This window comes from Panthera onca, chromosome C2 (genome assembly GCF_046562875.1).
Source record: "Panthera onca isolate mPanOnc1 chromosome C2, mPanOnc1 haplotype 2, whole genome shotgun sequence".
Taxonomy (NCBI): Eukaryota; Metazoa; Chordata; class Mammalia; order Carnivora; family Felidae; genus Panthera; species Panthera onca.
This window is the reverse complement of record NC_138347.1, coordinates 131,624,427-131,651,704: the sequence shown is the minus strand read 5'-3', so window position 1 is coordinate 131,651,704 and position 27,278 is coordinate 131,624,427. Positions and strand designations below refer to the sequence as shown.

At 37.5% G+C, this 27,278-nt stretch overlaps 1 protein-coding gene across 6 annotated transcripts in view; it reads left to right on the top strand.

Moving 5' to 3' along the window:
* NEK11 (NIMA related kinase 11) overlaps positions 1-27,278 on the top strand; it is a 278,066-nt gene that overhangs the window by 45,907 nt on the left and 204,881 nt on the right. For 3 of the 6 annotated variants that reach the window (XM_078432346.2, XM_078432347.2, XM_078432348.2), the window contains exons 3-4: positions 215-380; positions 16,089-16,207. In XM_078432346.2, the coding sequence (XP_078288472.1) occupies positions 215-380; positions 16,089-16,207 (285 nt within the window). Of the gene's footprint in view, positions 1-214; positions 381-6,349; positions 6,423-16,088; positions 16,208-27,278 lie in introns of those variants that run through there. The other 3 variants (XM_081790131.1, XM_081790132.1, XM_078432349.2) reach the window with 2 other exon arrangements.

Genomic DNA, 27,278 nt, shown 5'->3' with positions numbered 1-27,278 from the left:
TAGTGCCACAGGTGTGTCAGTGACCGGGCTAGGCAAGCAGGCCCAGGGACCACTAGGAGACTCAGTGTCATAACAGCCAATACCAGACCTATGATTGGGTCGTAGCCTGGGCATTAACTAGGTGGCCCTGAACCATTTGTTCATATAAATTATTTTTTTAAATCTAAATGTACTTAAATATTGTTTGTTTTTTTGTTTTTGTTTTTGGCTGCAGAAAAGTACTGAAGGAAATCTCTGTGGGAGAACTCAATCCAAATGAGACTGTGCAGGCCAATTTGGAGGCCCAGCTCCTTTCCAAGCTGGACCACCCAGCCATTGTCAAGTTCCACGCAAGCTTTGTGGAGCAAGATAATTTCTGCATTATCACCGAGTACTGTGAGGTGAGACTCTCCTCTTTTGGAATTCTCAATAAAAATCTGTTTCATGGTAAATGGCACTCTGTAAAGGGACATCTCATAAATTCAATTATCAAATCACTAGCCGGTGGGTGGGGGGATGGGTTAAATAGGTGATGGGGATTAAGGATGTTGTGATGAGCACCTGGTGTTGTATGGAAGCGTTGAATCACTATATTGTATACCTGAAACTAATATTACACTGTGATGTTAACTAAGTGGAATTTTAAATAAAAACTGAAAAGAAAAGAACCCCTCAAGCTGGACTATAAAGACCCGGGATATCGCGTCTTGCAACTGAGAATTATAATCTTTAGGTAATTGACAAACTCACTTCCAATGAAGGAGTATTTGCTGCAGAAGAATGCTTCTTGGGGATGTATTTTAGGGAGAATGTCATCCAAACCTTCTACAGTGGGTCCATTGGACATACCACTTAAATGCTATAATGGAGTCCTGCATGGAGCAGAGGTCCATCTCTTGAGTTTTGGGTTCTAGGCTTATTCCTCATTTTCCTCCATGGAAATTTGGAAATGGAAATATGGCCCATTTTCCTCATGGAAATATTTCTTCATACTTATAAATTTGTGATTAATGGCTTCAGATATTTTCAATTTTCCCTGCCACTCCATGTTCTCTGCAAGTAATAGCTGTGCATTTTACTGAGCCCCAACCAAATATGAAGCTGCTTGGAAAGGTACCAGAGGGGGAAAGTGCCAAGGTGTATCTACAATATGAATCTGTATGTTTGTTCCTGAGAGGCTAGGTAGAGGGGAGTTATAAGGGCGGGGTCAGGCAGAGAGTACGTAAAGATGACCTTGCTCAGAAAGTATCTTCCAGAACATTCTGGGAGCTAGTCTTAGGCAAATGCACTTTGGGAGAATTTGGTGCTATTTATACTTTAGAGTGAATTTAGCCAGTTCATCACCTGGGTGTTGCTGGGGCCTGAATGAAAAGATGCTGGGGAGAAAGAAGATGCTCCTTAGAATGGAAGACAGGTCTGTTTGGGTCAGAAACTTTGGACAGCCAGAGGGTGCCATGTGTTTGAGAAGCAGAAAAGAAAAGGCAAGAGGAGATGAAGCTTGGAAGGAGTAGGGATAGCAACAAAAGTCAACCTTTTCTGCTTTACACATCAGCTGGTGTATATTAACCAATATAAGTCAAAAGCCCAATTTAAATATCTGCAAGTTTGAGATATTCCAAGTGTCAGCTATTTCCCTGCAGGTCAGCCTCTTCGGCTCAGCTTTGCCAGGTGTTTCCTCATCTACTCTTCTGCTTGGAGGAAAGTAAGGGAAAAGAAGGGGCGGGGAGAGAAACAGGGAGTTTGGATGTCCGCTTCTCCTTCATCAGTGGACTATTAAGAAAAGTAAAATGATGAGTTGTGCAGAGCAGTGATAACGACCAGCTACTCGGACATGTATGTCATGAATCCATGCAAAACTGCAGGTATTTCCATATATAGCTACAATATGATCTGTCTGCTACAGTTTAATCATTTTTCTTCCTTTAGCCCTCCAGTTAATCAACTGCTTGTGACCATAGAGGTAGCTCTACTGCTGCTTTTAGCACACTGGATTTTCCAAAGATTCTTTCCTGGTCTTAACAATATTTTTCACTGTAGTCATTCCTGTGCAATAGAGCTTTCTGTGATAATGGAAATGTTCCATATTTGTGCTCTCCAATGCAATAGTCAGGAGTCACACATGACTTTTCAGCCCTTGACCAAGTGTGGCTAGTGTGATTGAGGAACCAGATGTTAAATTTTATTTAATTTTAATATATTTAAATTAAATAACAAAATATGGCTACTGGCTACCATATTGGACACGTCTAGGTGATAAGCTATAACTTTCTTTCCCTGCCTTATTTTTAAATTTTTTTAACTTTAATGTAACTTTAAGCTACCAGAAAAGTTATAAGAATAACACATGAACTCCCATATACTGTTTATCCAGATTTGCCAATTGCTTTATCATTCTATTTATTCATCTATCTGTCTGTCTATCTATCTATCTATCTATCTATCTATCTATCTATCATCTATCCATCTATCTTTTCTGAACCATTTGAGAGGGAGTTGCAGACACAATGCCTCTTTGTTCTAAATACTACTATATTTCCTAAGGCCAAGGACAGTGTCTTTTATAGCCCTGATACAATGATCAAAATTAGAAAATTAACATTGATACAATGTTAGTACGTAATCCATTGGATGTCAAAATGTGATCCCAGGCCAGCAGCATCATTATTACTTGGGCACTCCACCCCAGCCGTACTGAATCAGAAATTCTGGAGGTGCGGTCTGGCAATCTGTGTTTTGACAAGCCCACCAGGTGAGGCCCATCCACACTCCATCTTCAAATTTAGCCCATTTGTCCCAATTACGTCCTTGGAAAGGATATTTCTGTATGTTTTTTTCTCTCGCAGGATCCAGTCCAGGATCATCTGCGTTAATTTTTAAATGCTGGTGGTTTCCAAGGGTTGAGCTACTCTCCCGGGAGGGGCGTTTCCATGGTGACAGCCACAGGCAGGCAGGGGAACCACTGAGGGGTCTTCCTGGGCTCCAGGCTGCTGAGCTGTCAGACGGTCACTTATCTGACTTCTAAGGAATGACGTTTGCGGATCGCTGGTTCTTGTTGTTAACAGAGATATTTCTCATTATCAGACCCACATTTGCTCTTAACTCGCACAACTCTGGCATTATCCTCTCTTTATTGAGGTAAAATCATGCTGGAAATAGCAGATGGCTAAACTTGTACCTCATAGAAAATTGCTATCACCATTGAAATAGTTGGTCTTTTTTCTCTCCAAGTTTGCTCTTTTGTAATATAATTTGGGACCTTGCAAGATCCAAATATATAAATGCATTTGTGAGACTGCTGGATCTACCACTCAACCCTTTGGGCACATAACATCAGATAAGAGCGTCAAAAGCAAACAACTGAACTCTCACAACTTCTTGTCAAGATCTAACTAAATCTTTGATGGGGAATAGTTCCAAAACTGCCAAAATGGAAGAGTATTTCAAATATTGACGTCTTCTCTTCTCCCCCGCCCCCACCCCCACCACCCAGTGTTAAATGGAACTACTTGCCATTTCCTGTGTGTCCTGCACAGTTTCACACCTCTTCTTCTGTGCTTGGGCCATTCCTTTCAGAGTGTCCTTTCTCATAGCCCCACATCTTCGAATCCTACTCATCCTCTTAGGCCCAGCAGAAATGGTACCTCCTCTACAAAGACTTCAATAATCTCCTGATGGAAATCCCTCCCCACCCCCACCACATAGCATTATATGTCTCCTGGCACTCAGTACATTATGCATGGTATGAACCGTCTCAGACTTTAGATGTGTGGGAATGATCTTTTTCTGATTAATTTTTGTATCATATCAGGGACCCACGTAGTGAGCCACAAAGCAATTAGCAATCAGAAATTTTTTTTTTCTGACGAATTCTTTATTACTTGCTTGAAGCTGCCTCCCACCTCATTTCTGTCAAAGACTAATGGTAAAAGATAAAGTATTGGATCCTTCTACCTGTTACATATGTCAAAAGCATTTTGTCCTACCTTATTTTGCTGGCACACCTAACAATGTACTGCACTGGAGGGCTGTGAGGTACTACCTACCCACCTGGGTGAGGACAAGGCATCCCCAGAAACCTGGGCGTTAACTTAGGAGATGCAGTAGAGTATAGGTGAGTATAGCCCATGTATCTTCAGCAGAGAGAGACCGTAATGCTATCAGCTGAAAGCAGGAAAGGTTGGACTTGTCCATTTTCTGCTTAGTGATATTTTTTAAATTTTGTTTTTATTGATTTATTTTTTTAACGTTTGTTTATTTTTGAGGGAGAGAGAGAGCAGGGAGGGGCAGAGAGAGAGAGGGAGACACAGAATCTGAAGCAGGCTTCACGTTCCATGCTGTCAACAGCCCAACGTGGGGCTTAAACTCACGAACCCGTGAGATCATGACCTGAGCCAAAGTCGGACGCTTAACCGACTGAGCCACCCAGGCACGCCTATTTTCTGCTTAGTGATATTAACATAACTAAACAGAAACTATCTTAGTGTAATGGTAGTGCTCAACCTTGGCTGTACATTAGAATCATGAGGAGATTTCAAAAATCACAAGACCTGAGGCCCATCTCCAGAAAGTTTGATTTAATTGATCTGGATTTTTATCTGGACATCAGGAGTTTTGAATGCTCTCCAGGTGATTCTAATGTGTAGCCAGGGCTGAGAGCTGCATAAAAAAGTTGAATGGTTAGTGTGGAAGCAGAAAAATGGAGCCATAAAGGAAAACTTGGTCAGTGTGTATGGAGCACTGAGCAAAGATGAGGCCTGGGCTGGAGAACGGGGAATTCTGGCTCTGGTGGTGGGTTAGGTTTTATGCTCAGGCCACCTCATTAGGTGCTATGATAATTACCTGGCCTGTTCTCCTTGCTCCGTGTGCAACTTCTGATTATAATTCAGCTCTCCACATATGCCTCTTCTAACAGGAAAAAATCTGCTGGCTAAACTGACATGAGCTCCCTGTTGTCTTGGCAGCTGTAGCTCTCACTGCATGTGAATAAATTGGCATTCTAGATTATTTATTGGTTCCTTAACAGTTTGAAATTCACCAAGGCAATGATAGTCAGGAGTCTTTCCAAAAGCCATTATTGAGCCCCAAATCTGTGTCAGATATAATTCTAGAGAGTGTGGGGCAACAGAGATAATATAATATTTCTTTAATGAACCCGTCTGGTAGAATAAACAAATCATTTCTATCATAAGCAAAAGTACAAGCTAGATATGGTAAGTGTTGAGGGAAGGAGGTGGTTAAAGTCCTGTGCAAGTTAAGACTAGAGAGAAATGGACTATGGAAACCATGGAGGAGCTGGCATTGTATTTGAACTTGAAGTATGGAAAGGATTTGGTCAAGGGAGATGGGGCAAGGACATTTTAGTTAAAGGGAATAATGTGATAAAAAGCTAAGAAGTAGAAAAGCATGGGCCATGATTTAAGAACCTAATACTTCACTTTTAATTATAATGTGTTTGCATTTCCTAATGTTAACAACTTATATACCCATTGTATAATAATCAAAACCAGGGTATTAATATTTTACCAGTTTTATTCCTACTGTCTTTGTCTGTTCCAGGGCCCAATCTAGGATCCTGCATTGTGTATAATTGTTGCATCTCCCTATTCCTTTCTTGTCGGTGACAGTTCCCTTTTCCAGCCTTGTTTTCTATGACCTTGATACTTTTGATGACTACTGGTAACTTATTTTGTAGAAGGCCTCTCAGTTTGGATTTGCCTGATGTTTCCTTGTGATTAGATTGAGGTTCTATATTCTGAGGAAGCACACAAGTGATGTGATGTCCTTCTCACTACATCATATTAAGAGGGAACATGATGCTAGTGCAGCTTATTACTGGTGTTGTTAACTTTGACTGATTGAAGTTGTGTCTGCTGGATTTCTCCACTACGGTGTTACTATTTTCTTTTTTTGTAATGGGTAAGTATCTTGGGAAAAATATTTTGAGACTATGCTAATATCCTGTTTTTCCTCAAACTTTCACCCACAGATTTTAGCATCTTTCAGTAAAGGTTGCCTGGAGTACTTTATACTGTGATATTTTGCTAATGGTGATTATGTATTTCCCTCACTCTTTCTGTATTTACTAATTGGGATTCTCTTATAAGGAAGAGCTGTTCTACTGTCCCTTTCCCATTTATGTATTCAATTATTTATTTATATCAGCATGAACTCAGGAATATTTATTTTATTCTATGGTTTATAACCCAATACTGTCATTTTTGTTTTGTTGTTCAAACTGTTCCAACTTTAGCTGTTGGGGTTCCTTCAGGTTGGCTCTTGTGTCCTCTTAACGTGCCCTTATCCTTTTTCAAGGAGAGGTAGATTCTTATTAATTAATTTTATTTTATAGATGAGGAAACAGGACCCCAGAGAGGTGGAGTGATTTTCTGGCAGTCACATGGCTAGAATATTGAATTTCATCTAGGGCAGAACGAGGACCAGGGGTATTGGGAAAATTGCTCCTTTTTTTTTTTTCTTTTACTTGGATCGCTCTAATTCCTTCCTTAATATTTAATAGAGTCAACCAAATAGTCCATGGTTCCTGCCTCCCCAAGCATGTAATTATCTACCTGTACATGGACATGAATTGGAAGACATTGGTTGTTTTATTGCTCATACCAACAATGTTAACCAAACACGTTTCAAATTGTGGCCCTAAGCACAAATTTCTACATAGCTACACTAATCAAGCCTATGTAAATTCTACAAAATGAAAACTTCCAGTTATAAGATGAACAAGATGTGGGAATCTAGAATATAGTTCTGGGCACAGGGACATAGCTTACAATACTGTACTGTATACCTGAAATTTGCCAAGAGAGTAGATCTCAAGTGCTCACACCACCACCAAAAAAAAAAAAAAAAAAAAAAGATAACTATGTGAAGTATTGGATGTGTCAGTTAACTTGAATGTGGTAATCATCTCACAATTCATGTGTGTGTGTATATATATATATATATATATGCGTGCATTTCCTTTTCTTGGCTTTTTCTCACTTACACTCGGTATCTTTATCTTTGTTTTTATACATAAACACAAAAACACAAGTATATCAGTTTGTACACACATACATATTTTAATATGATGATGATGATGTTATTAAGTATTTTACGTCTCTCAGTAGGAGACTAGGTAGGGCTTGAAATAGTGGAAAGTGTGTGGACTTTGTCATTACACTGACTTGTGTTCAGATCTTGGTCTATTTCCTTAAGGAAGTTATTTCATTTCTGTGATCCTTTTCCTGCTATTAAGATAGTGTATCAACACCTCTTTTGTTAGTTTTTTTTAGGGATTTGAAATAGTGAATATTGAAAAAATGGCTCTCAGAACCTTGCACCTAGTAGACTGCCAGTAATGGAAGTTGTTATTTATAATCCTTCATTATTTCATTGTGGCTCCCCTCTCCCCTTTCCAGTTGTTTTCTGGAAGGCAGGCTCATTTTTAACTCTGAGTTTGACTTGGAACCTTTAGTATGATTCATGCCAGAAGGAGGAAACATGCAAATTCTTAAACACTAATGAGTCTGATAGCAACTTTCAAGCAAGTACTTGCCAAAGATTTATTTGTACTGTACAAAAGAAAATTTGAAATTTTCTCTTATGTTTCTTATTTATTTAAAACTATTAAACGAAGTAAGTAGGCTGAGTTTTAACAATCTCGAACTTCTAGTAAGTGTCAGTAGTGAATTTGGCAATGACATGTAGCACTCAGGCTTACTAGCTCTCAGCTCTCAGAGAGTCCTTGTAACTTCATAATACTGGGTATGTGTTGAGTCTGCAATTAAAGAAAAATCTTTTTCTGTCCTTTTACAGCCACTGCTTATTGTCCTGAAGCTCTGTCTGGGGCCACTAACAACCAAATTGTTTTGTTACAGTTGAGGGAGACTCGTAGGTTATTGATTATTGTGACATTGATTCATGACCATCTGTCTTAGTCCATTCAGGCTGCTATAACAATATACCATAGACCCGGTGGCTTATAAACAACAGACATTTATTTCTCACGGTTCTGAAGGCTGGAAGTCTGAAATCACGATTCCAGCAGATTCAATGTCTGGTGAAGACTGGATTCCTGGTTCATAAATGGTCATCTTCTTGCTGTGTCCTCACATGCTAGAAGAGGTGAGCGAGGGGTGTCTGGCTGGCTCAGTTGGTTAAGTGTCCAACTCTTGATTTCGGCTCGTCGTGATCTCATAGTTGGTTGTGAGATTGAGCCTCGTGTCAGGCTCTGGGCTGGGTGTGGAGCGTGCTTAAGATTCTTTCTTTTCCTGTCCCTCTGCTCCTCCCCGGCTTGTGTGTGTGTGCATGTGTGTACGCACACGCATGCATGCCCACGTTCTCTTTCCCTCTCTCTCTCAAAAAAAGAAGAGGTGAGGGAGTTCTCTGGGGTCTCTTTTATAAAGACACTAATTTTATTCATGAGGCCTCCACCCTTATGATCTAATCATATCCCAAAGTCCCCACCCCCTAATACTATCACACTGAGGTGGGGTAGGATTTCTACATAGGTATTTTGGGGAGATACAAACATTCAGTCTATAAGCACCATCCTTCCCAGTATGAGCTCCGGGTAGCCACATATCACGGCTGTCTTCAATGGCCTGCTTTCCTGGGATTGCTGCTGATTGAAAGAACTAAACATTATCTTTAGAAAGGTATATCCTATCAGGCCTCTCTCTCTGGTTTTTCTGGGCAGTTCCATCCTGGAGAAGGTAGGCCTTCCTGAATTTGGTCTGTGTCAGTTCTGTGGCAGTTAGGGAGGACTGTAAATCATGTGAGTGTTTGATTTTTAAAATAATTTTTTAATGTTTATTTATATATGGGAGAGAGAGAGAGACAGAGAGAGAGAGAGAGAGAGAGAGAGAGAGAGAGAGTGTGAGCGGGGGAGGGGCAGAGAGAGGGGGACAGAATCTGAAGCAGACTTCAGGCTCTGAGCCCGACGCAGGGCTCAAGCTCACCAACTGTGAGATCATGACCTGAGCTCAAGTCAGACGCTTAACCCACTGAGCCATCCAGGCGGCCCGAGGGTCTGATTTTATATACCTGAATGGATCTACTCATGATTTTTAATTAATTAATCCGATTTGTTCTATTTACTTTCTTTGTTTAAGCCATGATATATTTTAACCTTTTAACAACAAAGTTAAAAAGTAAGGCCACTGAGGTGTGCCTGGCTGGTTCAGTCAGTGGAGCATGCAACTCTTGGTCTCAGGGTCATGGGTTCCAGCCCCATTTGGGTGTGGAGCCTACTTAAAATACAAATTAAAAAAAAAAAAAGGAAGGCCACAAATTTTTACTTAAAATTGTTAATGTAAAAATTGAAAAGCAAAATTAGTTTTATTTAAAAGATGTGTCTTAATACACTAATACAAAGCAATTCATAAATCCATTAGAATTTACAGCGTTTGGGGTGTGGCTTTAACTGACATATGACTTTATATAAATATAAATATAAGTATTCAAAAATGGAATAACCCACTTCAAATAGTTTATTTTAAAAGCAACCCAGTGATTTATAGAAGAAAGCATTTCATGTCACTTGAGATAAAAATAAGTTCTATTTTATTTTTATTCATGTACATTTCTATCACCAGGAAGAACACTTACTCTAAAAGAATTTGGAAAAAGAAATTAGCAGCCAAACCCAGGAATTCTCATTTGTATTATCAGACTTGAATATCATGATACTACATGGCATTATTTAGCACCTATTTAGAAACCGAGTTTTCTTATTTTGCTTTTAAGAGCATGGTGTGGCCTACCATTTCCTCCACTTTTTTGCACTCCATTGCAGTGCACTTCCAAAATGCCAAGGGAATGTCTTCAGGTTCTACAACATAACGACAGATGATCTTCACACCCCCTCCACCTCCATTTATTGGTGTTTTTGAAAAAATATGTCATTATAAAAAGATTCTTATTCAACCCTGTCCGAAGTACATCTTTTTCCTTTGGAATTTTTCAAACTGTTGGACCAAATGTTGCCACTGATGGGTGAAATATTAAGTGTATGGCCCATTTGTGTTATTATCTAGCAACATTTGTTAAAATGTGGTCCATGGACTACCTGTCCCAGAGTCACTTAGGATGCTTGTTTAAAAATAGAGATTGCTTTGTCATCTCCAGACTTACTAAATCAGAGTGTCTGTGGATGCGGTCCAGGAATATGTATTTTAAACAAGAAACATGGATGATTCTGATGCCTGCTAAAATTTGAAGTCCACTGGAAGGATGTATTAGAAGCTTATTGAAAGGTGATGTGGGGTGTTAGAGAGCAGCATTGAAGATGTCAACCAAATGACTTAATAAGGAGCAACTTTTTAATTTTAAAATGAAGTAGGGCAGAACAGTTTTTCAAGCTCCTCCCAACCCTAGAATCCAGAGATTATTTCATGCTTTGTATATGCTCTGGGCATTGCAGTTTTGTTGTATTCAGACTTCTGAGAATGTTCTACTTTGGCTTTTTAAACTGGTTGTAAGTGCTTCTGTTGAAGACTTAAAAAAAAACCAGGGATTAATTTTTTTTAATTAAATGCTTTTAGGATTTAAAACTTTTTAATGGAATCAAAGATGGAGTTTAGACACTGTATTTGAGTTGTTCTTCATTCCTTCAAGGTCTTGGCATTTCAAAGTCAATCTGATGTTGGCTAATTGGGCTGGGGGAGGGAGGAGAGTCCAGTAACCCAGCAAATGGTACATTTTGGGTTACAGATTTTCAAAACTTCAGAAGTTAACATCAAGGCTTTATTTGTAACTTTCAAGGGGTGATATTACTGAAAGAGCATTTTCTGTGAGCAATATAGACTTGAGGCAACATTAATATTGGTTTAAGTAAAAGTCAATATTCTTCACTAAAGTTTTTCTTAGCAATAAAAGTCATCATTAAATATTTCTCAAAGACAAAGTTGAGAAAACAATGAGCCTGCAGATAGTGTAATAAGAACTTAAACTGAGGTAAGACATTTTATCAAAAACATTTGATTTTTACTTGGAAGATGGCTTAGAGAAAGAAAGTCATAAATGCTTTCCATATTCATATTTCAAAATCCATCTGCTTCACAAAAAATATATTTCTTTGGTTGTGATATAAAAGCATAATTTTTTATCTTTATCTGTGAGGGACTTGATTACCTAATTTAAATCCTAAGAAAATAATCTACAGAGTATTTATTAAAGAACAAAGTACATACAAAGCAAATAATGTTTCTTAGAGATAAACGTACAAAATGAAAATTGTAGGGGTAGTAACTTGATGAGCATGAGGCCCAGCTCTCTGATTAATTTTTTGGTGTTCTATTTTCTTGTCAACTAAACAGGTTCCTTGCTTAATGTTAGGAACTGGTTCAGTTTTCCTTCTTATGGTTCTACTCAGAGAGCGAGGGGGAGCTTGATCCTTTTGGCATTTCACTTTGAGGCCTACTATTGAAGGCCCTATTTCTTTTTCTTTTTTAATAGTCTAGATATATATATATGTATATATGTATATATATATGTATATATGTATATATGTATATATATGTATATATGTATATATATATGTATATATGTATATATGTATATATATATGTATATATATATATAGTCACCAGAAATCATATATATGTGTGTGTGTGTGTGTGTGTGTGTGTATATATATATATATATATATATATATATATATATGTATATATACATATATATATATATATATATACATATACATATACTCACCAGAAATCGTGCACATACTTAATATCAATGCAGGAAACAAATAAACAAGTTTCAGTTACCACTTGAGGAGAGAGCATTAGGAGGTAATGGTCAGACTAAAAATAAATGTCACCCAGGGAGTGTGCTCCTGTCATGGCAAGATAACTCACAAAGGACATAATTCTACTCACTCACAAAGAAAGCAGTACCAAAGCTGATACAAATGTGTAAAACATTCACATTTATATAATTTATTTGGGATAAATTCTTGAAAGGAATGCTATTTTAACACATGAATTTTTCCAAATTTTAGTGTTATTACAATTGGGGTAGACAATTACATATGCAAAGTCTGTTTTCATAGGGACAATTGTACTTTTGTATGACCTTTCTAAAGTAAGAAACATTGGGTTGGATTATATTTATATAAGGCAAGTTTTTCTTTTTTCTTTCCTTCTTCCTTCCTTCCTTCCTTCTTTCCTTCCTTCCTTCTACCCATCCGTCCATCCATCCATCCCTCCTCATCTGAAGCTATTAAGGAAGGACACAGCAACATATATAATTGTCTTTCTGACAGTGGAGATATTTGATCATATTCAGAGAATCTAAATGGGATATTGAAAGGGTATCTTGCTTTTTGTTTTAAAATTAGTATGTGGGAATCCCAGACTTTAGCCTCTACTACAAAGCTGTAATCATCAAGACAGCATGGTATTGGCATAAAAACAGACACATAGACCAATGGAATAGAATAGAAACCCCAGAACTAGACCCACAAACGTATGGCCAACTAATCTTTGACAAAGCAGGAAAGAACATCCAATGGAAAAAAGACAGTCTCTTTAACAAATGGTGCTGGGAGAACTGGACAGCAACATGAAGAAGGTTGAAACTAGACCACTTTCTCACACCATTCACAAAAATAAACTCAAAATGGATAAAGGACCTGAATGTGACACAGGAAACCATCAAAACCTTAGAGGAGAAAGCAGGAAAAGACCTCTCTGACCTCAGCCGTAGCAATCTCTTACTTGACACATCCCCAAAGGCAAGGGAATTAAAAGCAAAAGTGAATTACTGGGACCTTATGAAGATAAAATCTTCTGCACAGCAAAGGAAACAACCAACAAAACTAAAAGGCAACCAACGGAATGGGAAAAGATATTTGCAAATGACATATCGGACAAAGGGCTAGTATATCCAAAATCTATAAAGAGCTCATCAAATTCCACACCCGAAAAACAAATAACTCAGTGAAGAAATGGGCAGAAAACATGAATAGACACTTCTCTAAAGAAGACATTGGGATGGCCAACAGGCACATGAAAAGATGCTCAACGTCGCTCCTTATCAGGGAAATACAAATCAAAACCACACTCAGATATCACCTCACGCCAGTCAGAGTGGCCAAAATGAAGAAATCAGGAGACTATAGATGCTGGAGAGGATGTGGAGAAACAGGAACCCTCTTGCACTGTTGGTGGGAATGCAAATTGGTGCAGCTGCTCTGGAAAGCAGTGTGGAGGTTCCTCAGAAAATTAAAAATAGACCTACCCTATGACCCAGCAATAACACTGCTAGGAATTTATCCAAGGGATACAGGAGTACTGATGCATAGGGGCACTTGTACCCCAATGTTTATAGCAGCACTCTCCACAATAGCCAAATTATGGAAAGAGCCTAAATGTCCATCAACTGATGAATGGATAAAGAAATTGTGGTTTATATACACAATGGAATACTACGTGGCAATGAGAAAAAATGAAATATGGCCTTTTGTAGCAACGTGGATGGAACTGGAGAGTGTGATGCTAAGTGAAATAAGCCATACAGAGAAAGACAGATACCATATGGTTTCACTCTTATGTGGATCCTGAGAAACGTAACAGAAACCCATGGGGGAGGGGAAGGAAAAAAAAAAAAAAAGAGGTTAGAGTGGGAGAGAGCCAAAGCATAAGAGACTGTTAAAAACTGAGAACAAACTGAGGGTTGATGGGGGTGGGAGGGAGGGGAGGGTGGGTGATGGGTATTGAGGAGGGCACCTTTTGGGATGAGTACTGGGTGTTGTATGGAAACCAATTTGACAATAAATTTCATATATTAAAAAATAAAAAATAAAAAAAATAAAAAATAAATAAATAAAAGAATTATGCTTATGTCATGATGCTGTGCTCTCAGGAAATTAGTATTCTTATCATTATCATTGCAAATAAAAAATTAATATTCAAAAAAAAAAGAAATTAGTATGTGGGGGTGTGGAGGTGTGCGTGTGAGAGAGAGAGAGGTTTTGCTAGAGTCCTCTTGGATAGAAGAGCCTGGATTGGAAATATATATATATATATATATATATATATATATATATATATATACATACATACATTGGTAGCTTACTTTCATCTGAAGGGCTTTCGTGTCTACTTCACAGGAAGTTGTAATATTCTATTGTCAAAAAATGTTTTGTGCAACTTATAGAAACCTTATGATAGTACAGCTTGTATGATCCAATAGAACTTTGATAAACTCTAGGATTAAAAAGAGAGGGGATATAAAGAAAGGTAGGTTTGGAGAAAGAAGAAAATGATAGTCTTTTGACAAGGAGTCAAATATTCAATTCACTGTATTTTTGAATTCCAACAAGCTTTGATCTCCTTAGCCCAGAAAATCCAGCAGGAAATTAAACGTGACCTAGGATACAAGCGGAAGGTTTGATATGCCCCTTCTCGTTTGTCATGCCCTTGTGGAAGGTGAGAATATGGGAGGCAAATTATTTGTATATTGCACTGAAAGGAAATAAAAAAATCATTATAAGCGAGTCGATTGGTTGACCTAATGTTGTTTGATTAGAAGTAATTTCCCTTTGGTTGTTTCTTTGCTCATAAATGCTTTTCCTTTGCATTTAACAATGAAAACTCTGTCAGGCATAGCCTGTAAGTAGCTTAAGGTTTGGCTCTTATGTTCCTTAGGGACATGGCTTGTACCTCTCTTCTCTCGTGGGGCTGTGTTGTTGGCATATCCTAAACACTTGCATTTCACTCCTCCTTGTTTTCAGAGAAACACTCCCTGAATTGTTTTTAATTGTTCAGTGTTTTAAGGTAAAAGGGATCAGGTATAGGGCTTCTCTGAGAGAATTTAACATTTTGTGTATTCATTTCTATGGTAGTTGAAATACATTAATATTAGCACAATCAGAAAGGGCCTTATATCAGACTCTGCTAGGTAACTTCAGATGTTTGTCACTGTGATCATGATTCATTTTTGGCACCGAGGATTATTCTTTCTATCACCAGGGAGCAGTAGGACAGACTGACTAAATGTTTAAATGATGTGTTTGGACCCCACCTAAATCAACAGTTGCTGTATTCCTGGGAATTTTACTGTAGTTAAATAGACAAAAGGAGAGTTAAGTCATCCCAAACACATGTTAGTCTGGACATGCCAAACTGAAAAGAATCTGAACTCCAGCAGCCAGTGCCATATGCACAACATAAGGACTGATTTAGTTTCACCAAAACATCATCACTTGATATTAAATTAATAGCATTCATTTTAATTTTAGCATTCATTTTTAATTTTGGCTTTCTATTTTTACTTTGTATATATGTCAGGCTTCTATAGTTGTATAAAACTCTAAGCATAAGAAAAGTCATTCCTAGTTTTATGTGGACACATGTAAATATGTGATGTAATGTAATACATTTTAGGTAATATTTAAGTAACATAATAAAATAAAACCTTTTAGAAGGGTTTTGTCCTTGAGTGATGTCAAAGATAAACACAGCGGGCATTACTTAAAGTGGTGAAAACAGTTTGTGTGGTAACTGGCACTCAGGGAAAGAGCTGACCTCTTGTTGTTGTGCACATATTCTGATATGTGCAGAAGTGCCTGGACGATAAATAGTGAGACTGGAAGAAGGGAGAAAACAGTGGGAACCTGAACAGTCATGGAGGGGAAACGCTGAGAAGGCAGGAAGGCAGTTGGTTCATATGTATCTGGGTTTGCTAACTGGCAGTAGTTGAAATTAGGTCCCTACCCTTCCACAGAAACCAGGAGACAGGGATCCCTATCTCGAGATGCGGGCAGGAACAAACAGTAAATTCTTTTGGCAGCTGTAAGTTTTCTTAGGCACTTTAAGGAAGACTAGGGTCATCCTGGGGATGTGGCCTTGAGCTATTAGAAGTGTGTTAGTATTTATTCAAGTCTTTATAAGCCAAGGGTGTGGCCTAGTTGAGAAGAGAGCTCAAAGGAGCCTGGCGAGAGTTCGGCCAAGGAGAGACTCTGTCAGTGATAGTTCAGAGTGGCAATGTGCCCTCACTTTCTTGTGATAAACAGTGATTGTTATATATTAATTATTGTAGAGAGAGCTTGATTTTAAAATCTTAACTGAAAGAAAAACATGAAAAATTATGCTACTATGTTTCAGGGCCGAGATCTGGACTGTAAAATTCAGGAATATAAAGAAGCTGGAAAAACCTTTCCGGAAAGTCAGATAATCGAATGGTTTATCCAGCTGTTGCTAGGAGTTGACTACATGCATGAAAGGTATGTTCATTTGTTACTGAGGGACATGATTTTAACAGTCATGTCTGAACCTGAAAAATGAATTTTGGGGGGTAAAATGAAAGGAAGCAATCGTGAAAGGTAAATGACTGTAGTTAAACATCTGCAATATGCTTTTCCATGAAGAAACTGTTGAATGATTCAATATAAAAGATTTACTTGAATAGCCTTTTTTGCTGTTGTTCTAGAAATCAAGTTGGCCTTGAATACAAGACAGAAAGTTGTATTAAACACATTCTCATTTATCTGATCATCTCCTGTGTTTACAAGTGATTCTCAGATACCTTTAGCATGCTATGAATTTATTATATTTTACAACAGGCTTGAACTATAAATACCTAGCATGCTCTAAATGAATTGCACAATCAACTTAGAATGTGTCAGTGCACAAGTTAGCTGTGTTCACATCCCAACATGAGCTGAGTAATTGAGGCAAAAGTTATTCTTGGGACTTAGATAAATATTTAGACCAAGTCAGTTTTGATGTGAAATATCTGATACAGAAGGTCAAAGTATGTTTTATGAGTTCGGTTGTCTGTAACTTGCAATTATAATCTCTGCCTTAACATGTATTTTAAAACTTTTAATTATATTTCTTATATGTCAAAAGTAATAATTTTTGGATGTTTTATAGATATACAAAATGGCATGACCACATTTGAAAAGAGGAACACACATAGACAAAAGCAGATACTCGGAGTTGTCCCTGTTAGCCTTCAACTTAGGACTGGGTGAAACATATGATAACATTCTTGAACAAAGGTTGAAATTTATAGAATACATCAAGGTCTGGCTACCCATGGATGTCAGATAGCTCACATGTGTTTCCTATGGTTTCTGGATGCATAAAAACTGACCAGATTATACTGAGCTTTGCCATGTATCTTCTAAACACATGCTTGACACTGGGTGTTGTATGGAAACCAATTTGACAATAAATTTCATAGGAGAAAAAAGAAAATACAGAGGTAGAAAACAAAACAAAACAAAATAAACACACATGCTCGATGATACAAATAGCTACTGATTTATTGACAACTCATAAAAATTTTCTGAATGATGTTAAACTTTCCTAAGAAACAATGATAAAAGAATATCAAATAATGTTTTAATAAACTACCCAAAGCTGCTGAATGTAGACATATGTGTATACAGTTGTATTGGTATTTCTTTTCTTTACTATTCCATGCATATTTGTCAGCTTATACGTAAGAAAATATGTATATGTCACATATGTATACGTCATCTTCACATATAAAAGTGACAACCTTTATGTTCTCTGTGCAAAATATAAAACTGAAATCTGGTTGATTTAGTAATCCAAATATTTGCAATATGTTTGGTGTGGTTACTAGTTAATGAGTTAATAGTAAATGAGTTTAATATAGCCCTTCAAAGAGAGGATTTAAATTTTTTTTGAATCCTTCAACATTTTAAGAAAGTTATTAAATGGAGCTAAATGTTTGGATATTTGTGTGTCTGTGTTCCTGAAATACCATCCTTTGTGATTCAGATAACAAATTGTGGTGTTTATTTATTGTTACCATAACCAACCATTGTAAAGTTTTTCTGCATAGACAGAAATTTAAATTTTATTCTTAGGTTCATTTATTCATTTATTAAACAGAGATAAATTAAAAATAAGACCTAACCTTAAAAACTGTTAGTAAACTAGCAGAGATAAAGCATGTACCCAAATAAGTATAAACCCTGTAACAAGTGGATGTATCAGATGCAGAGCCTCTGCTACATCCTGCATCATGGCCCTGGGCAAGCTGCTTAACTTCTCTGAGCCTTTGTTTTCTCATTTATAAAATGGGAATAATGATGGGACTCTCCCTACTTGCTTATAGGACTGTAATATTCACTGAGATGTTACACATTTAAAAAGTTTGCAGTCTGTTAAGCACTCTGTAAATGTTGTTGTTTGTGGTTGTAATTTATATAGAAATGAAAGCATAGTCACCAGAAGGGCTAAAAAAAATTCTGACAATAATAGTGCTGACAAGGATGTGGAGCTACTGGAACTCTCTTACATTGCTGGTATAATCACTTTAGAAAAAACCTAAACACTCAAATACCCTGTGATCCAGTAATTCTGTTCCTGAGATGAGAAATGAGTTCCTGTGTCCAAAAAAAGACATGTACAAAATATCCATAGAAGCCTTAATTGTAATAGCAAAACACTGAGAAATGTCCATTTATAATAGAATGGTTGAATAAATTGTGGTATAGTCTTATGATGGAATACTACTCTGCAATAAAAGAAGGACATACAACTGATTTGCATGACCTGGATGAATCTCAGAGATGTGATGTTGGGTGAAAGAAGCCAGATGCAAAAGAGTGCATCTTCTATGGCTCCATTTATATGAAATTTAAAAAAAAAAAAGCAGTCTTAGAATAGAGATTACCCTTTGAAGGGGATTTTGACTGGAACGGGGCACAAAGAAATTTCTTGGATGCTGGAAGTGTTCTATATCTTGACCCAAGTGGATGATTACAAGGGTGATAAATTCATCAAGTTAAAGATTTATGCATTTTAATGTAAATTATACTCTAATTCAAAACAAGTGATAAGAGTGCCAAAAAGAGTACAGTCTAAATGCTAAAGTAGATCAGAAAAGGGATAATGTTTCTACTTGGGAGAATCAATGAAGGTCTTGGAAGAAGTGATATTTGACCCAATGTAGGCTTTGAATAAAGTGAAAGATGAGTCAGAGCTTTCCAGATTTAGGGAACAGAGTTGGAAAAGGCACAGATGTGGGAACTCATGGTACTTTTAGAGTGAATGATGAGTAGGTCAGTTGGAATGGCTCTTGGGATACATGGATGAAGTTGTGAGGAATGGTAGGTTGACATCAAGTTGTAGAGGGCTTTATTTTGTACTATAGACAATGATGCCACAGAATCCTTTTGAGTGGAACTATGATCAGAGCTTCAGGAAGACTGGGTAATAAATTATAGAGAGGAGAGAGGGGAACTCAGAATATCAGTCTGGAACCTTTTATAATATCCATGCATGTGGTTGTATGACCTGAAACAATATGGCAGCAGTGGGCAGGACATGGAAGGATGAGAGTTAACTTGATAAGTTCAAATGACTCGGCTTGAAATTATGTGGATATGTCAGACTGATAAGAGAAGGTCAAGGATGAACCCAAGTTTCATCACCCAAAGAGGTAAGTGAGAAGTTGGAAAGATAGGCTTGAAGTAATGGTGCTGAGTTTAATAGTGAATATCCTGGGTGAAATCTGGAGAGAGATTGAGAGAGGAAAGGTGGGAGATAGAGCGAGTAGAAGGAAGAGAGGGAGGGTGGAAGGGCAAGAGGGAGGGTGGAAGGGTGAGAGGGAGGGAGAGAGACAGAGAGGAAGGAAGGAAGGAAGGAAGGAAGGAAGGAAGGAAGGAAAGAAGGAAGGAGGTGACGGAGGGAGGAGGAAGGAAGGAAGGAAGGAAGGAAGGAAGGAAGGAAGGAAGGAGGGAAGGAAGTGATGGAGGGAAGGAGGAAGGAAAGAAAGAAGGAAGGAAAGAAGGAAGGAAGTTAGAATTGAGGTCCTAGATATCGGGGAAACACCAAAACTTGTCCGAATTCCTCCAATATCAGAGCCTTGAAACAAAAAATGGAGTGTAAGAAGTTTATCTAGGGGGTGATTTCATGAAACAGAGCCAATGAGTGGGGAGAGTGAGGGAGACAGGGAAGTGAGAAAAGCCATACAGGGCATATTATTGAGCTGGTTGCTGCTGTGGGAAGAGGGACGTAGAGGCAACATTCTTCTATGTGTTTTAGGTTTGGGTTCCTCTTTTTGCATTCTTTTAGAACATTTATGAAAATTCTTGCCCACATATAACAATTCTCTAACACTATTATGAATTTCCTCTTGAAAATTCCTCATATTTCTGGGAGTTTTGGGTGGAAAAGTGAGGCAGTTATCACTATCTTGATCCAATCTCTAGACTAGTTTTTTGTAGGTATTTCTGAGTATAATTGACATGCAGTGTTACATTAGCTCCAGATGTACAATATAGTGATTCCACAAGTATATGCATTATACTATATTCACCATAAGCAACCTCTAGAATAGTTTTTAAGTGGAGAAATGCTATATGTTATTCCTGATCACAAATCTATAATCTACATTTCAAAATATTTAACTTGTATAGGTCTAAATATGTCTCCTATAGAAAATAAACTATCTCGTGGACAACCTAGAAGAAATGGATAAATTCCTAGAAACCTGTAACCTACCAAAACTGAAGCAGGAAGAAATAGAAAATTTGAACAGACCAATTACCTGCAATGAAATTGAATCAGTAGTTAAAAAAAAAAAAAACAAACAAACTCCAAACAAATAAAATTCCATGACCAAATAGCTTCACAGTGAATTTTACCAAACATTTAAAGAAGAGTTAATACCTATTCTTCTCAAACTTTTCCAAGAAATAGAAGAGGAAGGAAAATTTCCAAATTCATTCTATTAGACCAGCATTACCCTGATACCGAAACCAGATAAAGACACAACAACAAAAAAAAGAGAACTACAGGCCACTATTTCTCATGAACATAGATGCAAAAAACCTCAGCAAAATGTTATCAGACTGAATCCAACAATACGTTAAAAAAATTATTCATCATGATCAAGTGGGATTTATTCTTGGGTTACAAAGGTGATTCAATATTTGCAAATTAATCAATGTGATACATCACATCAGTAAGAGAAAGGATAGACACTATATGATCATTTCAGTAGATGCAAAAAAAGCATTTGACAAAGCACAATATCCATTGCTAAAAATCCTTAACAAAGTAGGCTTAGAGGGAACATACCTCAACCTTATATGAAAAACACAGCTAACATCATACTCCGTAGGGAAGAACTGAGTGCCTCATAAGATCAGGAACAAGACAAAGATGTCCACTCTCACCACTTTCATTCAACATAGTACTGGCAGTCTTAGCCACAACCATCAGACAAAAAAAAGAAAAAAGAAAAAAGAAATGACATCCATGTTGTTAAGGAAGAAATAAAACTTTCACTATTTGCAAATAACATGATACTATATTTAGAATACCCAAAAGATTCTACTAGAAACTGCTAAAACTGATAAACAAATTCAATAAAGTCATAGGATACAAAGTCAATGTACAGATCTGTTACATTTCTATACACCAATAATGAAGCAGCAGAGAGATTAAGAAAACAATCCCATTTACAATTGTGCCAAAAATAATAAAATAACTAAGGATAAACCTAACCAAAGAGATGAGTACAGGTAGGTATTCTGAAAACTATAAAAACATTGATGGGAGAAATTGAAGATGATACAAAGAAATGGAAAGACGTTCCATTTCCATGGGTTGGAAAAACAAAATATTATTAAAAGGTGTGTACTACGCTTCCAAAACTCAATCAGGAGGAAATAGAAAGCTTGAACAGACCCATAACCAGCGAAGAAATTGAATCAGTCATCAAAAATCTCCCAACAAATAAGAGTCCAGGACCAGATGGCTTCCCAGGGGAGTTCTACCAGACGTTTAAAGCAGAGATAATACCTATCCTTCTCAAGCTATTCCAAAAAATAGAAAGGGAAGGAAAACTTCCAGACTCATTCTATGAAGCCAGCATTACTTTGATTCCTAAACCAGACAGAGACCCAGTAAAAAAAGAGAACTACAGGCCAATATCCCTGATGAATATGGATGCAAAAGTTCTCAATAAGATACTAGCAAATCGAATTCAACAGCATATAAGAAGAATTATTCACCATGATCAAGTGGGATTCATTCCTGGGATGCAGGGCTGGTTCAACATTCGCAAATGAATCGTGATACATCACATTAATAAAAGAAAAGATAAGAACCATATGATCCTGTCAATCGATGCAGAAAAGGCCTTTGACAAAACTCAGCGACCTTTCTTAATAAAAACCCTCGAGAAAGTCAGGATAGAAGGAACATACTTACACATCATAAAAGCTATTTATGAAAAGCCCACAGCTAACATCATCCTCAATGGGGAAAAACTGAGAGCCTTTTCCGAGATCAGGAACACGACAGGGATGTCCACTCTCACCGCTGTTGTTTAACATAGTGTTGGAAGATCTAGCATCAGCAATCAGACAACAAAAGGAAATCAAAGGCATCAAAATTGGCAAAGATGAAGTTAAGCTTTCACTTTTTGCAGATGACATGATATTATACATGGAAAATCTGATAGACTCCACCAAAAGAACCGATACATGAATTCAGCAAAGTTGCAGGATACAAAATCAATGTACAGAAATCATTTGCATTCTTATACACTAATAATGAAGCAACAGAAAGACAAATAAAGAAGCTGATCCCATTCACAATTGCACCAAGAAGCATAAAATACCTAGAATAAATCTAACCAAAGATGTAAAAGATCTGTATGCTGAAAAGTATAGAAAGCTTATGAAGGAAATTGAAGAAGATATAAAGAAATGGAAAAACATTCGTGCTCATGGATTGGAAGAATAAATATTGTCAAAATGTCAATACTACCCAAAGCTATCTACACATTCAATGCAATCCCAATCAAAATTGCACCAGCATTTTCTCGAAACTAGAACAAGCAATCCTAAAATTCATATGGAACCACAAAAGGCCCCGAATAGCCAAAGTAATTTTGAAGAAGAAGACCAAAGCAGGAGGCATCACAATTTCAGACTTTAGCCTCTACTGCAAAGCTGTCATCATCAAGACAGCATGGTATTGCCACAAAAACAGACACATAGACCAATGGAATAGAATAGAAACCCCAGAACTAGACCCACAAACGTATGGCCAACTCATCTTTGACAAAGCAGGAAAGAACATCCAATGGAAAAAAGACAGTCTCTTTAACAAATGGTGCTGGGAGAACTGGACAGCAACATGCAGAAGATTGAAACTAGACCACTTTCTCACACCATTCACAAAAATAAACTCAAAATGGATAAAGGACCTGAATGTGACACAGGAAACCATCAAAACCCTAGAGGAGAAAGCAGGATAAGACCTCTCTGACCTCAGCCGTAGCAATTTCTTACTCGACACATCCCCAAAGGCAAGGGAATTAAAAGCAAAAGTGAATTACTGGGACCTTATGAAGATAAAAAACTTCTGTACAGCAAAGGAAACAACCAACAAAACTAAAAGGCAACCAATGGAATGGGAAAAGATATTTGCAAATGACCTATTGGACAAAGGGCTAGTATCCAAAATCTATAAAGAGCTCACCAAACTCCACACCCGAAAAACAAATAACCCAGTGAAGAAATGGGCAGAAAACATGAATAGACACTTCTCTAAAGAAGACATCCGGATGGCCAACAGGCACATGAAAAGATGCTCAACGTCGCTCCTCATCAGGGAAATACAAATCAAAACCACACTCAGATATCACCTCACGCCAGTCAGAGTGGCCAAAATGAACAAATCAGGAGACTGTAGATGCTGGAGAGGATGTGGAGAAACGGGAACCCTCTTGCACTGTTGGTGGGAATGCAAATTGGTGCAGCCACTCTGGAAAACAGTGTGGAGGTTCCTCAAAGAATTAAAAATAGACCTACCCTATGACCCAGCAATAGCACTGCTAGGAATTTATCCAAGGGATACAGGAGTGCTGATGCATAGGGGCACTTGTACCCCAATGTTTATAGCAGCACTCTCAACAATAGCCAAATGGTGGAAAGAGCCTAAATGTCCATCAACTGACGAATGGATAAAGAAATTGTGGTTTATATACACAATGGAGTACTACGTGGCAATGAGAAAGAATGAAATATGGCCCTTTGTAGCAACGTGGATGGAACTGGAGAGTGTGATGCTAAGTGAAATAAGCCATACAGAGAAAGACAGATACCATATGTGTTCACTCTTATGTCGATCCTGAGAAACTTAACAGAAACCCATGGGGGAGGGGAAGGAAAAAAAAAAAAAGAGGTTAGAGTGGGAGAGAGCCAAAGCATAAGAGACTCTTAAAAACTGAGAACAAACTGAGGGTTGATGGGGGTGGGAGGGCGGGGAGGGTGGGTGATGGGTATTGAGGAGGGCACCTTTTGGGATGAGCACTGGGTGTTGTATGGAAACCAATTTGACAATAAATTTCATATATTGAAAAAAAATTTAAAAAAAATAAAAAATAAAAGGTGTGTACTGTCCAAAGCAGTCTACAATTTTTTTTAACATTTATTTATTTTTGAGACAGAGAGAGAGCATTAACAGGGGAGGGTCAGAGAAAGAGGGAGACACAGAATCTGAAACAGGCTCCAGGCTCTGAGCTGTCAGCACAGAGCCCGACACGGGGCTCGAACCCACGGACCGCGAGATCATGACCTGAGCCGAAGTTGGACGTTTAATAGAGCGTCCCAATAGGCGCCACCCAGGTGCCCAAGCAGTCTACAAATTTAATGCAATCCCTATCAAACTACAAACAGCATTTTTCACAGAACTACAACAAAGAGTCCTAAAATTTGTATGGAACCACAGAAGACCCCAAATAGCCAAAGCAATCTTGAAAAAGAAAAAAAAAGCTGGAGATATTCCAGACTTCAAGTTATATTACAAAGCTGTAGTAATCAAAACAATATGGTACTGGCACATAACATACATAGACACATAGATCAATAGAATAGAACAGAAATCCCAGAAATAAACCCACAATTATATGGTCAATTAATCTTTGACAAAGAAGGAAAGAATATGTAAGGGGAAAAAGACAGTGTCTTCATTTTTTTAACTTGTTTTACTTTTTATTTTTTTAAATTTACATCCAAATTAGTTAGTACATAGTGCAACAGTGATTTCAGGAGTAGATTCCTTAGTGCCCCTTACCCATTTAGCCCATCCCCTCTCCCAAAATCCCTCTAGTAACCCTCAGTTTGTTCTCCATATTTATGAGTCTCTTCTGTTTTGTATCCCTCCCTGTTTTTATATTATTTTTGTTTCCCTTCCCTTGTGTTCATCTGTTTTGTCTCTTAAAGGCCTCATATGAGTGGAGTCATATGATTTTTGTCTTTCTCTGACTAATTTCACTTAGCATAATACCCTCCAGTTCCATGCACATAGTTGCAATTGGCAAGATTTCATTCTTTTTGATTGCCGAGTCATACTCCATTGTATATATACACCACATCTTCTTTATCCATTCATCCATGGATGGACATTTGGGCTCTTTCCATACTTTGGCTATTGTTAGTGCTGCTGTAAACATGGGGGTGCATGTGTCCTTTCGAAACAGCACACCAGTATCCCGTGAATAAATGCCTAGTAGTTCAATTGCTGGGTTGTAGGGTAGTTAGTTCTATGTTTAGCTTTTTGAGGAACCTCCATACTGTTTTCCAGAGTGGCTGCACCAGCTTGCATTCCCACCAACAATGCAAAAGAGATCCTCTTTCTCCGCATCCTCGCCAGTATCTGTTGTTGCCTGAGTTGTTAATGTTAGCCATTGTGACAGGTGTAAGGTGGTATCTCCATGTGGTTTTGATTTGTATTTCCCTGATGATGAGTGATGTTGAGCATTTTCTCATGTGTCGGTTGGCCATCTGGATGTGTTCTTTGGAGAAGTGTCTATTCATGAAAGACAGTGTCTTCAAATGGTATTGGAAAAGTTGGACAGTGACATGTAAAAGAATGAAGTTGGACCACTTTCTTACACAATACACAAAAATAAACTCAACATGGATTAAGGATCTAATCGTGATACCTGAAACCATAAAAATCCTAGAAGAAAGCACAGGCAGTAATTTCTCTGGCATCAGCTGTAACAACATATTTCCAGATATGTCTCCTGAGGCAAGGGAAACAAAAGCAAAAATAAACTATTGGGACTACATCAAAATAAAAAGCTTCTTCACAGCAAAGGAAACAACCAGCAAAACTAAAAGACAACCTATGGAATGGGAGAACATATTTGCCTATGACATATCTGATAAAGGTTAGTATCCAAAATATATAAAGAACTTATACAACTCAACACCCCAAAACCAATAATTAAAAAATGGGCAGCAGACATGAACAGACATTTCTCCAAAGACATACAGATGACCAACAGACACATGAAAAGATGCTCAACATCACTCATCATCAGGGAAATGAAAATCAAAACCACTATGAGATTTCACCTCAGAAGTGGCTAAAATCAAAAACTTAAGAAACAGGAAGTATTCGCAAGGATGTGGAGAAAAAGGAACCCTTGTACACTGTTGCTGAGAATGCAAACTGGTGCAGCTACTGTGTAAAACAATATGGAGGTTCCTCAAAAAATTAAATATAGAACTACCCTATGATCCAGTAATCGCACTACTGGGTATTTACCCAAAGAATAAAAAAAATGCTAATTTAAAGGGATACATGCATCCCTATGTTTATTTCAGCATTATTTACAATAGCCAAATTATGGAAGCAACCTAAGTGTTGTTTAGATACATAAATGGATAAAGAAGATGTGGTGTGACACACACACCATCCATTTATGTATCTAAACAACACTTAGGTTGCAACACTTAGGTTGCGTGTATATATATATATATGTGTGTGTGTGTGTGTGTGTGTGTGTGTGTGTACATATATGTACATATATGTACATATATATACATACATATACACATGTATATGTATATATACATATATACACACATATACATGTGTTTATGTGTATATATATACATATATGTGTGTGTATATATATATATTTATATATATATATATATTTATATATATATATATATATATATATATATATAAAGGAACACTATTCTGCTGTACAAAAGAATGAAATCTTGCCATTTGTATCAACATGGATGGATCTAGACAGTATAATGCTAATGAAATAAGCCAGTGAGAGAAAGACAGGTCTCATATGATCTCACTCATATGTGGAATTTAAGAAACTAAACAAATGAGCAAAGGCAAAAAACAAACAAACAAACAAACAGAAAGAAAAAAGAACAAGAGAGAGAAACCACGAAACATAGTCTTAACTATAGAGAACAGATTGTTACCAGAGGGGAGATGGTGGCGGGATGGGTGAAATAGGTGATAGAGATTAAG